The 16,212-nt window shown below is 41.7% G+C and overlaps 1 protein-coding gene across 12 annotated transcripts in view; it reads right to left on the bottom strand.

Moving 5' to 3' along the window:
• LOC132850387 (plakophilin-4-like) overlaps positions 1-16,212 on the bottom strand; it is a 108,920-nt gene that overhangs the window by 22,397 nt on the left and 70,311 nt on the right. For all 12 annotated transcript variants that reach the window (XM_060876939.1, XM_060876932.1, XM_060876931.1 and 9 more), the window contains 3 exons: positions 14,508-15,030; positions 4,394-4,564; positions 644-848 (listed from right to left, as the gene is read on the bottom strand). In XM_060876939.1, the coding sequence (XP_060732922.1) occupies positions 644-848; positions 4,394-4,564; positions 14,508-15,030 (899 nt within the window). The remainder of the gene's footprint in view (positions 1-643; positions 849-4,393; positions 4,565-14,507; positions 15,031-16,212) is intronic.

The following is a 16,212-nucleotide window of genomic DNA, read 5'->3' as shown; positions in this document are numbered from 1 at the left end:
ACAACAGGTCACGCTGTTATATGAAAAACATCCTAAACTCGCCCTTCCTGACGAGATTCCTGCACTGCAAAGCTTTACAATGCACAGAGACTGTTACAAGCACTGATATCTGAGCCTCCTTCCATAATGTTACATGGAGTTCTCCTAACAAAAATAATCACCTTCACCCTAACAGCAATCGTACTTTCTTCACTTGCTAAAAGAACATTGTCACACAGACGCACATCCAGTCACACAGACACCAACTAGCAAGCAGACATCAGTCTCCTCCTTCACCTCCTCAAACAGAACAGAATGATTTACAATGTCATATTCCACACAATTCATCAGTCTCTTTGTCTGTTGATGTTAATGCAAAATTTCACTTGTCTCAGATGTAATTCTTATTTTTTTACTACAACTGAGCAGCAACAGATTATTAACAATTACTCAATGTATTCAATTTCACACTCACAAACAGGAAATAAATTAAAAATAAAATGTAAGAAACACAAGAAAATGTATAATATTAAGTCATACGCAGTGATCAGTTAAAAAATTATTTAAAAAAAAAGTGTTGGAAAAGTCCAAAGAGACAAAAAGACATTTAAAACTTGTGTGTGTGTGTGTGTGTGTGTGTGTGTGTGTGTGTGTGTGTGTGTACCTGGGGTCTTTCTGAATACTGTCGATGGAGGGAGAGCGAATGGCTCCATCGTCGATGCCGATGGCATGCCGGGTGAAGCTGCCCTCAGAGGGTCGGTACGGGCCGGAGCGGTACGGGTCGGAATACGTCACTGCAGTGTAGTTGTTGCTTCTTTGGTAGGTCATGTTGCTGCGCTGGCTGGAGCTCCTCTGCAGGTTTCCCACACCTTAGAGGAAAACATCAAACACAAAACTATTAATCAGAATAACAGCACGAGTGAGAGAGAGAGAGAGAGAGAGAGAGAGAGAGAGAGAGAGAGAGAGAGAGAGAGAGAGAGAAAATGCCTGAGAAACGTGTGAAAAAAAAGAGAAGTGATGGTGTCAGAGCGACTACATGAGTGGGTGTGTGGAGGTTTGGGATATTTAACAGCCACAGCACCACACACACAGACACACAAACACACACACACAGACACACACACAGACACACACACACAGACACACACACACAGACACACACACAGACACACACACAGACACACACACATACCCTCAATCTGTAATCCATTAGTGTTGACTTCTGCAGTAAACACTGCTCTTTTTTGCCAGAGAGATCTCGTTATCTTTATGTACAGGACATTTGGAGGATAATTCTTGGCAGATTAAATTCTGCAGTAAAGTAGTACAGGGTTGATGACTGACTTTCTCTATAAGCAACCTGCATATAGGCAAACAAGCAGGATCAGACGCTATCCTGCTAAAGCCTTGTTAAATATTTAGTTACTGAGCACCTTGGCTGAGTCGTCCTTCGTAAATAATCTCTCTTGCTTCAGCACAACTACATTCTGGGTTTTACACACAACAAGCCAAGCTCAACAGTGTCCTGGGAATCAGCTCGAGTCAGTTGTGTGGAAGACACCCATTATCTCTTCCCCCCCCCCACCCCCGTATTACAAATGTTAGCTGTTGGAGATGTGAACCACAATGTATGTGGCGAGTCAGATTTTTTTTTTTTTTTTTACACAGCCTGTACTCTTTCTTTTTTCATTTTTGAGTTTCTCTTTTTTTTCCTGCGGGGTGGTTGGGGGGAAAATATTTGCCTTTTACTCTTGCTGAAACAACATAAAAGCATCAAGCAGATGAACTAGCACATTTAATTCAATTACCTTAGTGCTGATTGGTTCTTTAATCCGACTGCTTATTTTGGATTAAGTCTAAATTGCGTAGTGCACTGAGGCTGAAAAATATTTTGGAACATGGTCCATTTTTTTTTTTATTCGGGGCAAACACTGCGAGACTTATGACTTTAGTCATGCCCTCAAGAATCTTGGCAGGAATTTCCTGTCATGGCCCCCTGTGTTACATTAGTAAGGAAAGAATTGTCCGTATTACTCTTCTGAGTTCACATAACGGCACGTATCATGGCTGTGATTATCTGAATAAATGCAAATGGTTTATATTTGTAAAGTGACCAAAGAATGCTTCAGTCATTTCATTCATCTACATTTTCCTCCATCATGCAGTGTGTGTGTTTGTGTGTGTATGTGTGTGTGTGTGTGTGTAGGTAAGGGGAAGACCGATGCTGATTTTCTCCACACACTGTTCTGACTAGCTGTTTCTTTTTGTTGGCAGGCTAAATGTGCCATCTGTTACACAAACAGGTGACTTTTGTGGCTACTTTGCCTTTTCACCACAAACAGCACAACAGGAAGTGACACAACTGATCCAGGACTAGAATCTCCATTTAATGCTGGTATAAAGAGAACAAGCTACTGCTGATCAGTGAGATTTTAAATGATGTCATCATATCTTACAAGATCAAGTATTTACTTCTGTCTGATTTATAGCACAATTAACCTCGAAGCATCAGAGCGGAGTTTGTCTGTGACGAGGAAAGCGACGATGAGAATGATTAAAGCTGCCGTGAATGGAGAGCTATAAAGGCAACGAGCTATTAAGATTTAATTTAGAACCATCACAAAGTGTACACAGGGATGGATTATTTGTAGAGAGGTACTTCCTAATAAGAAGACCCAAATGACCCTTTATCTCTCTCTCTCTCTTTTTCTCTCTCTCTATTGATGTAGTGAAGTACAAACATATTGCACGCATTTATGGAAGAACCGTCTTCAGACTGCTTATGAGCAAACTCATCAGATATAAGGAAGGGAGCGAGAAGCAAAAATAGCGAGAGAGAAAGATAAAAAGTCAATTCACACTGGCTGCAATTCTGAAAAGTTTGAAGAGATTTTGACCTTTTCAATCATAACCGTCTCCATAAAACGTGTAATCTGTGAGACGCCGTGTCCTGCCTTCTTAATGCTTTGTCTATTTCCCCGCTTTTGCAATAGCAGTACACCGCATACACGCACTTCGAGTTTTACTTTCGTATTCGGTGTAACGTGAGCTTTATTTAGAAATTAGAATCGACAATAACATGACCGTGCATCCTATGATAGCGTTTAAATTTAACGAATATGTCTGGAGTCCCAAGTTATTCATGTTGTAAGCTGATGTAAGGCTGCAGGACTTGGATACTGTTGTGAAGATGGGTATTAGTATTCTGGATAAAAATAAAAAAGTGTATATACAATAAAAAACTTAAAAACAAATCTTTCACATACTGTTGTTACCTGTAAGGTATGTTGATGTACCTTCATGTTCACATTAGCAGCTAACAATTCTTTGGTGTTGCTCTAGGATTGTCTGTTGCCAAAGTAGAGCGAACCATTATGGACATGGACTGTCTTGAATGAAATATTTTATTACGCTAATCAAATCCAGATGAAAGTACATTTTTCAGTTTTGCATGTCAAACTGAACACAGAGGGACACGTATGGATTTTTCAAATTAGTTGGGTTTTAACTAGATAGAATTAAGCAAATCTTTTTACAAACGCCTTCTAGTCAGTCCTGGAAATTTACTCAGGAAATTTAAACAGTCACCTGTGGCTTGCCGGTGTGAAATATGGTGACTATTAGCACTCTGTCACTCACAGAGTGAACTCCAGCATGGAGACCTACTCTTAGCGCCTAGACCTGTCCTTTAATCTCTTAATCCTTTGCTTATTCTCTCTTTCTCTCTTGGTCTCTTTCTCTGTATGTGATATGTGCTTTATCTCTCCTTCTGTCTGCGAAGGAAAAGAAATTGCATGTGTGGAGAACATGTCGTTCTCTATGGGGAGATAAAGACATGACTATACACCTGAGCCTTTAAGAGCAATCTCTCTCCCTCTCCATGCCACAAACACACACAAACACAAACACACACACACACACCCCTAAAGTGGCTTATAAGCTTATAAGCACCCACACATGAAGAATGACACTAGAATATGCCATTTTTAAAAGCCTCCCTTGAGATTAGGAGCAATCTTCTCTGCTCTCTACACAGCTACAATCAGCATACACAACCCAGTGCAGAAATCCTTCACCTAAACACAAATTACATGCTGACGCCCACCCTACTCAGCAGCCACTAAACCGAACACTAACTGTCTTTCATTGCGATCAGGACTGTGTAGATATGGTCACAAGTGCAGCTCATGCAACTGGTTATTTGGAGTAAACTACTGTATGTACTTTGTCGTTAGTAATAATTAGTAACCGCTGCTTTCCAGCATTGTATATATACGTACACACACACACACACACACACACACACACACACACATAAATAAATAAGCACACACTGAATTAAAGAATTTAAAGAGATATTCTCGTCTCTCAGAAAGGAAGCAAGAGCTTAGTAAAAGTGTGTAGAACTTCTTACCTGAAGGCGATCTGTAGAGTGGTGAGTGTGTAATGTGGCTGGGGCTGCGGTACAGAGGCCCATGAAAGGCTCGGTCTTCATAGATAGGTCCAATATGGCGGTCTGGACTCACAGTGGAGCGTAAATCACCTCCATGAGGACTGTGCTGACTCGCAAAGGACGCTCGCAGACCTGCCGAGGACAATCGGAAAGACAGAATGAGAGAGAGAGAGAGAGAGAGAGAGAGACTCACTCATTTCCACATTTTCAACACACTTCACACTTGTATACTCCGAATTCAGCTTGAGAATTACTGGGAACGTAGAAAATGTACAGAAAGAATAAAATAACATTTTCAGATCCTGTCACGCAAGCAGGGTCCTGAGGGACGTGTGCAGGAGGCAGGTGCACGGACTCTCTTACACGTGGCATTCACAATCAGAGGCTTTTTGAGAGGGAGGGAAAATATTATCCATCCTATGTGTGATTTAGGTTAAAGCCTTACATAGGTAGAATTTAAGGGAAAACAGTGATGTCAGCATAACCCAAGGGATTGCGGGAGCTACAGCTCTTCTCCCCTTACCACAGATGGTGTTAAAAGCCATTCAGCCTCTAATTCTCATTATACAGTCCTGGTCATGTTTAATATATTTGCAGGCCAATAGTAGAGCACGTGAGAATATTTTAAGTTTGCCTAGAATTGGATTTACTGATATGCTAAAATCTTCACTCAGCCTCAGCGAACCAGAGAAGAACAGTAACTTAATTATTAGCACTCTAATCATGAAGACACGTTGCTCTGTAGCTGTAGACTGCACAGTGCCATCATAATACATTATGATCTAAAAATTTACAGCATATAGAAAGTGGAGGCGTGTGGTTTCAATCCCTCTGTACAGAAAATCTATGTGCATAAGACAGAGACATTAGGAGGATCTTTTAGGGGAGATGGAGCCTGTGCAGTGATGTAGCTAAAGAGAAGAAAAGTAACCCCTGGCACTCTACCAATTAATCCTAGACTCATCTGCCAGGGAAAACCCAGATGAGATCATGCATATTACTGTAGTTTAAATTATAGCCCTGCGTATTTATGTGTGTGTTTTGAGCCAAGAGCAAAAAGCTGGGTTTGCATTTTTGTCTGGGTGAAAGTGACGGTGAGAATCTGTCCATGACGAGAAAAAAACATAGGTGAACAATGCAGCAGACTGTGTGTGTGTGTGTGTGTGTGCGCGCGCGCATGTGTGTACACTGTCCAGAGGGATACTGAGCATCGCTTGGGCTCGGTGGTCCAGATGTGAAGCAGAGCTCAGAGAGGTGCGAGTAAAACCACAGCAGTTTATCAATGCCTGCAAACACATACTCTTAAAAAAAAGCTCACACTTTATATATAGTGCTCACCATCGATTTTTAGGTGAGCAAAAGTATTAAAAGAGATTTAAGTAAAATAACACTTTATATTTGGTTGCAAATCACCTGCTTTAAATGACTTAATTTAATCCAAATTTATTTCTCTCTCTCTCTCTCATTCATTCATTCATTCTCGCTCATTCATTCATTCATTCTCTCTCTCTCTCATTCATTCTCTCTCTCTCTCTCTCCCTCATTCATTCATTCTTTCCCTCATTCATTCTTTCTCTCTCATTCATTCATTCGTTCTTTCTCTCATTATTTCTCACTCTCATTCATTAATCTCTCATTCTCTCTCATTCATTCATTCTCTCTCATTCACTCTCTCTCTCTCTCTCTCCCTCATTCATTCATTCTTTCCCTCATTCATTCTTTCTTTTTCTCTCATTCATTCATTCGTTCTTTCTCTCATTATTTCTCTCTCTCATTCATTAATCTCTCATTCTCTCTCATTCATTCATTCTCTCTCATTCATTCTCTCTCTCCCTCATTCATTCATTCTTTCCCTCATTCATTTTCTTTTTCTCTCATTCATTCATTCGTTCTTTCTCTCATTATTTCTCTCTCTCATTCTCTCTCATTCATTCATTCTCTCTCATTCATTCATTCTCTCTCATTCATTCATTCATTCATTCTTTCCCTCATTCATTCATTCTTTCTTTTTCTCGCATTCATTCTCTCTCATTCATTCATTCATTCATTCATTCTCTATCCCATTCATTCATTCTTTCAGCTTTCATGTTGGTTTATTCCTTTGAACTATTACCTGTTTAAACGATCAATCTAACAGGACACCTGGGCAACACAACATCCTTTCTGTTCTGCATAACATCTACTCAAATCTATTCAGTTCAATTCACATGAAATTATTGACCCTTTCATATGGGTCTGCATTCGACCACACAGGCACACACACAGGCACACACACACACACACACACACACACACACCTCTAAAGATATGATGGTTTTTCCATGCAATTCTACCAAAACTTCAGTCTACAGGCACTGGAAAATCTAGACAGCGGAGCAGAACAAACCGTCTCGTGGATAATCGAACTTAAGATGGGGAGAGCAAATGAGAGAAGAGAGCTGGAGAAAGCAGGACAGACAGGGAAATACCAACACATAACATCTATTCAATTCTATTCAATTTATTTATATAGAACTTTTAACAATGGACCTTGTATCAAAGCAGCTTTACAGAAGTATAGAAACATCTGTCAGTCACATGCATGTTCCTAGATTTTGGCTTACTTGGTTCAAACAAAAGGTGCAATGTTCTCCATCTCTTTTACGTCTAGAAGTAAAATTTAGAAACTGAAAGTTGATATTCTGATTTATTTCTCCTCTGCTAATCATCTGTGGATCTCAAACTTAAATGTCTTCAGTGTACAGCAAAGACAAATAGCTTCATAAGTTTATAATACTTTCATAGTATTCAAATTCTCATAATCTATCATAATCAGAATTATCATAAGATCAAAGTGTATCATAATCTCACATGAGCAAACCAGCATGGTAGATGAGGTAGTGTGTAATATGACTGTTGTGTACAACTACTGAATAATAATGTTAAGTGCTGTATGTTGATGGTGTGCTGAAAAAACGGCCAAAAATGAGAACTGACACAGACGTGTTAAGTGCAGGACAAAAGAGGTCATACTTTACGAGACCTTTATGTTACGGCTCATGTAGTGAGAATATAAAAAGTGAACTGGAATCCATCTGGTATTCCGCCTATATATGTGAGTTATTCCTTCAAATGAGTTGAAGATGGTAGACTTTAGAATGATTTACGAAAACAAGCTAAATATCTATGACAAGAGAATTACTGTGGGCAAGTAATAAAAACAACGAATAAATATAAAATATGGTGCAGTTTATATCTGTGCGCTCTGCAGGTTGAACTCAGTAACCTCGGTGTGGGCTTTTTCTGGGGCAAATTGTTTTGGGAAAATCACTGTCATAGTCTACAGAGTGTGTGTAAACACACAGCATTCAGGGTCATCACAGGAATATTCATAATAAACTGTAACGTGCTGGAGAAGGTCACAGAACACAATATACAAGTTGATGCTAAGAACTCAGGGATTAATAAGACACAAAAAGGTATAAATAATATTAATCAAGGGTTCATACTAATTAAGCAAAACAAGTGGAGAAAACCATGGAAACCATGCTATGGAAACCATGACACATTCCTTTCTTCATCTCTTAAAAAGATGGCTGTATGGAATAAACCTGCTGTGGATTTTGTAATTCAAATGCAGAGTGTAATGTTACTGCTAATATTCTCACTGTGGCAGTATGAAATTACAGGCTCTTTAATATGGGTCTGCATTCGAGTACTACTGTTAAGCATGCGTGCACACACACACACACACGCACACGCACACACACACACACACGCACACACGCACACCTCTGAAGATGTGATGGTTTTTCCATGCAATTCTACCAAAAGTCTACAGGCACTGGAAAATCTAGACAGCAGAGCAGAACAAACCGTCTCATGGATAATCGAACATAAGACAGGGAGAGCAAATGAGAGAAGAGAGCTGGAGAAAGCAGGAAAGAGAGAGCGTTAGACCGTAAAAGAGAGAGAGAGAGAGAGAGAGAGAGAGAGATGCACTTTCATGCTCTTGTGCCCACACATCATTCACTTCAGCTCAATTGGGTCAAAGCAGAACTTACAGAACCCTGCAGAATGGTACAGTAACGTCTATCATGTTAATCTTACATCCATGCCCACTAGGTTTTATATTAATCCTATAGCATGATCTAGAATAATAATCCATCATATTCTGCAACCTCCATCTGAGAAAATCCTCTCTGTCACATACTCAGTCTGCCTCTCACACTCCCTCTCTGTCTGCCTCTCACACTCCCTCTCTGTCTGCCTCTCACACTCCCTCTCTGTCTGCCTCTCACACTCCCTCTCTGTCTGCCTCTCACACTCCCTCTCTGTCTGCCTCTCACACTCCCTCTCTGTCTGCCTCTCACACTCCCTCTCTGTCTGCCTCTCACACTCCCTCTCTGTCTGCCGCTCTCGCTCGCTCCCTCTCTGTCTGCCGCTCTCGCTCGCTCCCCCTCTGTCTGCCGCTCTCGCTCGCTCCCCCTCTGTCTGCCGCTCTCGCTCGCTCCCTCTCTGTCTGCCGCTCTCGCTCGCTCCCTCTCTGTCTCACTCCGTCTGCCGCTCTCGCTCGCTCCCTCTCTGTCTCACTCCGTCTGCGCCTCTCGCTCACTCCCTCTCTGTCTCACTCCGTCTGCGCCTCTCGCTCACTCACTCCGTCTGCACCTCTCGCTCACTCACTCCGTCTGCGCCTCTCGCTCACTCCGTCTGCGCCTCTCGCTCACTCACTCCGTCTGCGCCTCTCGCTCACTCACTCCGTCTGCGTCTCTCGCTCACTCACTCCGTCTGCGCCTCTCGCTCACTCACTCCGTCTGCGCCTCTCGCTCACTCACTCCGTCTGCGTCTCTCGCTCACTCACTCCGTCTGCGCCTCTCGCTCACTCACTCCGTCTGCGCCTCTCGCTCACTCACTCTGTCTGCGCCTCTCGCTCACTCACTCCGTCTGCGCCTCTCGCTCACTCACTCCGTCTGCGCCTCTCGCTCACTCACTCTGTCTGCGCCTCTCGCTCACTCACTGTCTGCGCCTCTCTCTCACTCACTCTGTCTGCGCCTCTCTCTCACTCACTCTGTCTGCGCCTCTCTCTCACTCACTCTGTCTGCGCCTCTCGCTCACTCACTGTCTGCGCCTCTCTCTCACTCACTCTGTCTGCGCCTCTCTCTCACTCTCTCCGTCTGCCTCTCACTCTCTCCGTCTGCCTCCTTTCAACTGAAGTTTAGATCATACTGCCAAGGCTCTCAGACCACAAATATAACCTTCAATACACTTTCAATGCCATGTATTTTATTATGCCTTTTTGAGTCTTCCCTTGAACATTCACCGTTACTTCTTAAAGCCAGTTAACTTATTTTATGACTAGAATATGATTATTTTCATTCTCATCAAACAATTTAGTGAGCGTAAGATAAGGTGGAGTCATCTAGGAAGAGAGAGGCCATACCCATTTTGGATATAAATGTTTCATCAGAGGATAAAGGTGATCAGTTACAAGAATCAGTTGTGGAGCCAAAAACCAGGTCAGGAAAAAAATAAACACCTCCTAAAGTGTAACAGAGCCACCCGTTTTTGCTAAAAATCGCACCAAAGCACTCTGGGTAATTGAGTGCTTGTATCTGTGGCACAGAGTGCTCAGGAGGATACGGATAGTCTCCAGGTCGACTTAAGGCTATACTGACAACAGCAACCTGAACGCAGCCACACGTGGGACATGGGCGTCAGTGTCTAATGATCTGACTCAAAGGAGAAAAGTTTAGCCATTGGCAGGGCAGAGCTCTGGTGCTGTGCCTAATAAATCCTCATTTGGCCCAGCTTCATTAGTTATTACTGAAGGCTCTGCTGACGGTTCTTGGCAGAAATCTCCTGGCACAGAGACCCAGTAAACGAATGCGCACACTTAACTAGATGCAGCTGACTGGAATTTGTTTAAAGACAGTAACAGACTTTGGCCTTTAAACAAAAGAGAATGCAATGTGAAGCTTAAGGCAACCTGGGGTTTGCTCCCCACACACAGACTAGAAAGCCTGAAGGATATGCACCAAGCATCAAAAATATAATAGTATAATAATATCTTACTGAATCCACAGAACAGTTCGGTCTCTGCAGTTTCCAAAAGCCAGAATTAAACCAGATGACAGGACATATTTCTCCCAGATCTGCCTTTCTGGTGAGAAAATGGAGGTGACACTCTACTGCCAATAATCCAATCAGTGGAAATAACCCAGTCTGAGCAGGGACAAATAGAGAGACAGAGAGAGAGAGGGGAGAGAATGAAAAGAGATGGTGAAGGGGAGATTAATGGAAAAGAAATTGAAAAAAGAAAAAAAAGGAAAGAAGGAAGGAAAGAACAGAAAGAAAAGAAAGAAAGGAAGGTAAGCAGTAAGCCAAAGAGAGGACTAAGCATGAATAGAATGGAGGGAGAAAAGGAAAAAGGGGGAAAAAAAAAAAGTGTGTGTGTTTTGGGACACTGTGTTTTTACCTGTGATTAAACCTTACTGAATCTGCACAAAGTAATCGTCCCACTATACAGCTACATGCAGCAAACCCACACACACTCTCACTCACTCACACACACACTCACACGAGATTTAATGGAGTAAATCTGAATCTAAAGTGACAGGAGACAATGCAGATCGTCTCTATAGTGAAAGCTCTATCTGTCAGTGGTACTATAACTACTGACAGAGCAGTAAAAAACTGATTCAATCCCAAACGTTAAAACAATATGAATGTGTTACAATTCCCTTGTGTTACAAGTTTCTATGCACAAAATGACACGGACGTTAAACAGAGAAACACCTGAGTAGACATGAACAGAGTCTTGTTTCACCTTCTAAAGTTTCCTGGTGAGTGATGGGGGATAAAAAGAAAATGAAAAACCCTTTTGAAAAGACTAATGGAGAATCAAATAGAATGACAATACATTCACTGTACTATGAATAAATGTACTGCAAAATGCACACACACACACACACACACAGGATGAAGTAACATTAAGAAGGTAAGGTGCTTTCACCTGGAACGTCATCAATCAAGGCGTCTGAATAGATCCGAGGGCAGCAAAAAAAACAGAAAGACAAGTTACAATTTCAGACGTTATTTGTCACATGTCTCAGCAGTATCATGACCATGCACATCAACAATCATGAGAACATTAATCAACATCTATGAGAACATTCCCTTTTAATAATAATGATAATAAAAAAAAGACATACAATCTGAATTTATTCGAATGCGACACTGATCCATTCACACATTCCTCCACTGAAACAAGCTGCTTTTCAGGAAGCCTCGGCTTAATCAGCTCGGAGCTGTAATTCCTCCTTGACCTCGACTGTGTGATTTTACACACCTAATTGGAGGTCAGACACGAGCAACAACGGTCACTCATTCACCAGGAGAGTGCAGCAGAGGAGGGAAAGCGTTACTTCTTCACCTTAAACAAATAAAACCCATTGAAATCCTCACATTATCGATGGTTAGTTTAAAACTTGCACTGTACAGAACAGTGAAAATCTGTAAAAGACAAACGATATAAAAAATAAGCAACTATAACATAACAGAACGAAGACACCGGTTAGCTTTTACTGCTTAACCATTCATCATTAGCTTGTGGCTATAAATATGACTATGATCAGTTATGTGCTGTTTCACATTAGCGCTGTGTACTCTGTGAATTAATGAGGAGGATAATGCATAATTCTCTGCCTAATCATTTCAACATTCTGTTTTTGTCCTTTTTTTTTTTTTTTTAACAAGCCATATAATCACACCAGAAAGTGCAAATGAAATGTATGAACTTATTTTGTTTGAATGATTTTTGATGAAATCTCTTTCATTTCTCAATGACCTTCATTCACGGAATTAATTTAACTAATCGCATGTGATTGGTCACAATCAGAACATCTGCATTGAAATAGTGTTAAGAAATAAAAAGTAATTCAGTGGCCCCGTTTATTTATTTATTTATTTATTTAAACTGAGTGCCTGGTTCAGTCGTCTAAAATACTTTGGACAATAATCCTCCAGATGATGATTATAGATTCTCCGTTCAACAAGATGCTTGAGGTGGATTATTCCTATCGGTGGACATAGATCTAAACACAACACACACGGGTCAAAACTTAAAGGCTTCCACATTATTAGATTAATTAAGGCAACAAAGATATATTTAATGATATCGCTGTACATGATGATGGTCTTCTAATGCAACATTTGCCCTTAAGGTTTAACGTGTGCATTCTGAGATGGATGTCTGATCGTTGCGGTTGTAAAGAGTGGCTATTTGAGTAAATTACACCCTTGTTATCAGCTCACCTCAGTCTGACTGATCTTCTCTGACCTCTTTCATCAACAAAACAGCAGCTCACTGAATGTCTTTTGTCTCAGATCAGTAGTTTCTGGACTATTTAAGCCCATATGGACGTGTCGTCCGTTCCACAATCAAATGAAAACCATTCTGATGTTTCATGTGATCACTATCTGAAACTCCTGACCTGTATCTGTATGATTCTGTGCATTGTGCTGCTGTACCGCGATTGGCTGGTTAGAAAACTGCACGAGTGTGTAAGACGGGTATAAAAATTAAGCAATTTCTGACAGCAGATAAATTAACAAATCCTAAGGGGTTGTGATTTAGAATGAAATGTTGTCCCCAAGTTATTCAGCTCTTGCATTTTTTAATGTGCTCGTTTTATTTTTGTGCAATTAACAGCCTGATAGCAGCAAAATAAAGAGAAATGACTAGCCTTGTACCTTCATCAGCACTGGGATACACTGAAAAACAAACAGGTAATATTACATGTTCCTCTTCTAGTAGATCTCGCAGCAACCAATACAAGTTTTAAGAGTTGAAATCCGTTACCACACAAACAACTGGCATCATTCTGCATCGTACCGGCGAATTAGTATTTCACAGCCGAAACCACGTTACGCCACCCGCCTCACCGTATCGCTCGCCTTTGTACTGCGAATAAAATAAATTTGTGTTTGCTAAAGAGCGGGTTTGCCACCTGCTGCAGATAAAAACCCTGACTTGAGATGCTTCCTTGTGTGGTCTATCATCATTAGATAAAACGTACCACGATGGGCAGCAATTTCCTGAGTGAGCAAAAATAAATCAGGGGGCTCGTGAAAGGGAAAGGAAACCACAGCAGAGATCCTTGACTCATTAAACACTGGCACACAGCAGTTTTAAATCAAAGTCCTATTGGTGGGGAAGAAAAAGGAGAAAGACGGATAAGAATGGACAGGAGTGTTGCCCTGTCACAGACAATTCAGTTCCACGAGCTTTTGAAATGTCAGCGCTAAAGCTCTAGGCAGACACCCACGCTAAGGAACCACAACAGATCTATCCATCAGCGCTTATGGATAAATTGCCCATAAGAGCTGTCAGCCACAGCAAAGCTTCTATCATCCTCCCACTGTCTCGCTCCTCTACTCTTCCCCATGGCACATGCTTTTAACTCCCTATTCATTTTGCTTCAACAATGACATATGGCTGTAAAGACAACAAGAACCTGAATCAATTCTAAAGCTCGGAGAACTGGCATCTATGTTTCTGAAAAACATTTATAGTATATAGTTAGAGTTTTATGAGCAGGCTTCTGAAAACCAGTCATCTGTTGTGGTCTTTTATGGGTAGATTTGTTTTCTTATTTCTTCAGATTAGTGATTTACGCAGAAAGCCTGCAATTAGTGATATGCTGGAAAACAGCAGTGCTTAAGATGTAAAGATATGGGAACAAAACTCATTATGGATGAACACTGAGACAGAGGAAGTGAGATGTGCTGCTGGGAATTAGTAGAGATCGGGATTGGCATTACTTATTCAGTGTTAGATCAGATCTTGCACAAAAAGAAAGATTACAGAAAAGTGACTGTTTGAATAAGAATATAAGTGAAGGGATTTGAAATCTGTTTAAGTTTTAAATAACCTTTAATACAGCAGACGCTCGCATGGAGTGGACGAGCCTGTTAGATGCATCACATGACTGGAATCCTTGTGAGGATTAATATGATTAAGAAACGTAGCAAGAGACAGAATCGTGCACACACAAAATGGCAAAGTGCTTTAAACAATGCATGTACAGACACACACCTGTCAGGCTGTCCGGTGGTGGCACCATCCTCTCGTAGATCTCGTACGAGTGTGTGCTGTAGGGATCGGAGCCCTCGTGCAGCAGCGTCCTTGGCAATGTCGTTCCGTAATGCTGCGGCACGGCCGTCATTCCTGTTCGCACCGGAGATGAACTGGATGCCACTTGTCCATCGTCCCCTGCCGCGCTAAGCGGTGAGCCCAGGCGCCCAGAGTAGGGCGAGGTGGTACGGCTGGCGCTGGTGCCTGAACCCACCCTGCGCAGGGTGGAGGGGGAGTTTCTTTGAGCTGAGAAGGGAGAGCTGGCCCTCTGAGAGTTGGGCAGGGTGCTGCTGGAGAAGATGCTGGGCAGTGGCTTAGGCTCGGTTACGATGGGCGAGACGTAAGCACTGCCCGGCGACGCCCGCAATGACCCACGCAAAGGAGAGATGCTAGTGCTGTAGGCAGGTGACTGTGTCCTAGATGGTACTGAGCTCACACGCCGCATGGCACGTCCCGGGATCGCCCCGCCGACACCTCCAGACATCTGGCACGCAGGCAAAGAAAAGAAATGCCACTGTTTACAGCTGGATCTTGCCTATCTAGATTCCTAAAATTCCATAGCACAGACACTGTCCTTGTGAGAGTTGTTAATGACCTTCTCTTGTCTTAGTATTCTCATGCTCCTTCATCTTAGCACTACATTTGATATGATTTTATATAACTAACTTATTGCACAGCTGTCAGCCTCAGGCATGCATGACAGATTTAGCCCTCTCCTGGCTTTACTGCTATCTCACCAACAGACATATCATCAACATCAGCAAACACAAATCCTCGTCAGGTTGTGTTACACAGCGGTATCCCTCAGAGATCTGTATATGGTCCACTTCTTTTCATCATTTACATGCTCCCCCTTGTCTATATCATTCAATGTCACACTCACAAGTTTTCATTGTTATCAGGACATCACACTGCCTAATTACCTAACACTCAATAACAGTTAAAACAGAAGGCTTTACAAAGCTTTTATATCTAGGTATTTTTACTCGTACCATCAAACTGATTCGGTTATTGCCAGATCAACAGCAAGATAGCTCGGAACCATGAGATCAACTTCAAATCCTCATTGAATTGAATCGCATGGCTGTTCTCTCACCCTTCTGAAATGCTCAGTGTTAAGCAAGCTCAATCTCTAATCTGTGCCTCCATAACTTTGACTATATCAACATATCCAGCTACTAGAGTCCCACACGCTTACCGCTCACCCACTTACTTGTTCCCCATTTTCCTCAAAATCCTGCTTCTTATCTAAAAAAAAAAATAGATAAATGGCTGTGCTCTTGGTACACTGGTGAACTACTACACGCATAAGACCCCATGACTGTTTGTTAAGGTTTGTTCTAGTTAACTTGTAGCTTCAAGAATTCCATGGTTTCTTTCAGCATCATAGCAACCATGAGATTTTGTGACGCTTTATCCCTTCTCCCGTCCATCTATTTACTCATCTCGGTATGTCTCTTATCGATAACTAGGTGGTTCTGCTGCTTCGGCTCTTTAAAAAGCACGACATTGTGTTGGAGAAAAGTGGTATATAAAGTAAACCTAATATTATAAAATTGCAGTATAGAAAAAGTGCATAGCAAACAAAACCTTCTGGGATCCTGCACATTCTTTCTCTCAGAATAGCTCTGATCAGTCAACCTCTGTTCAGGTAACAAATAACAAA

This window comes from Tachysurus vachellii, chromosome 8 (assembly GCF_030014155.1).
Source record: "Tachysurus vachellii isolate PV-2020 chromosome 8, HZAU_Pvac_v1, whole genome shotgun sequence".
NCBI classification, from domain to species: domain Eukaryota; kingdom Metazoa; phylum Chordata; class Actinopteri; order Siluriformes; family Bagridae; genus Tachysurus; species Tachysurus vachellii.
Note: the sequence above shows the minus strand (reverse complement) of the source record. Positions and strands in the feature narration are given on the sequence as shown.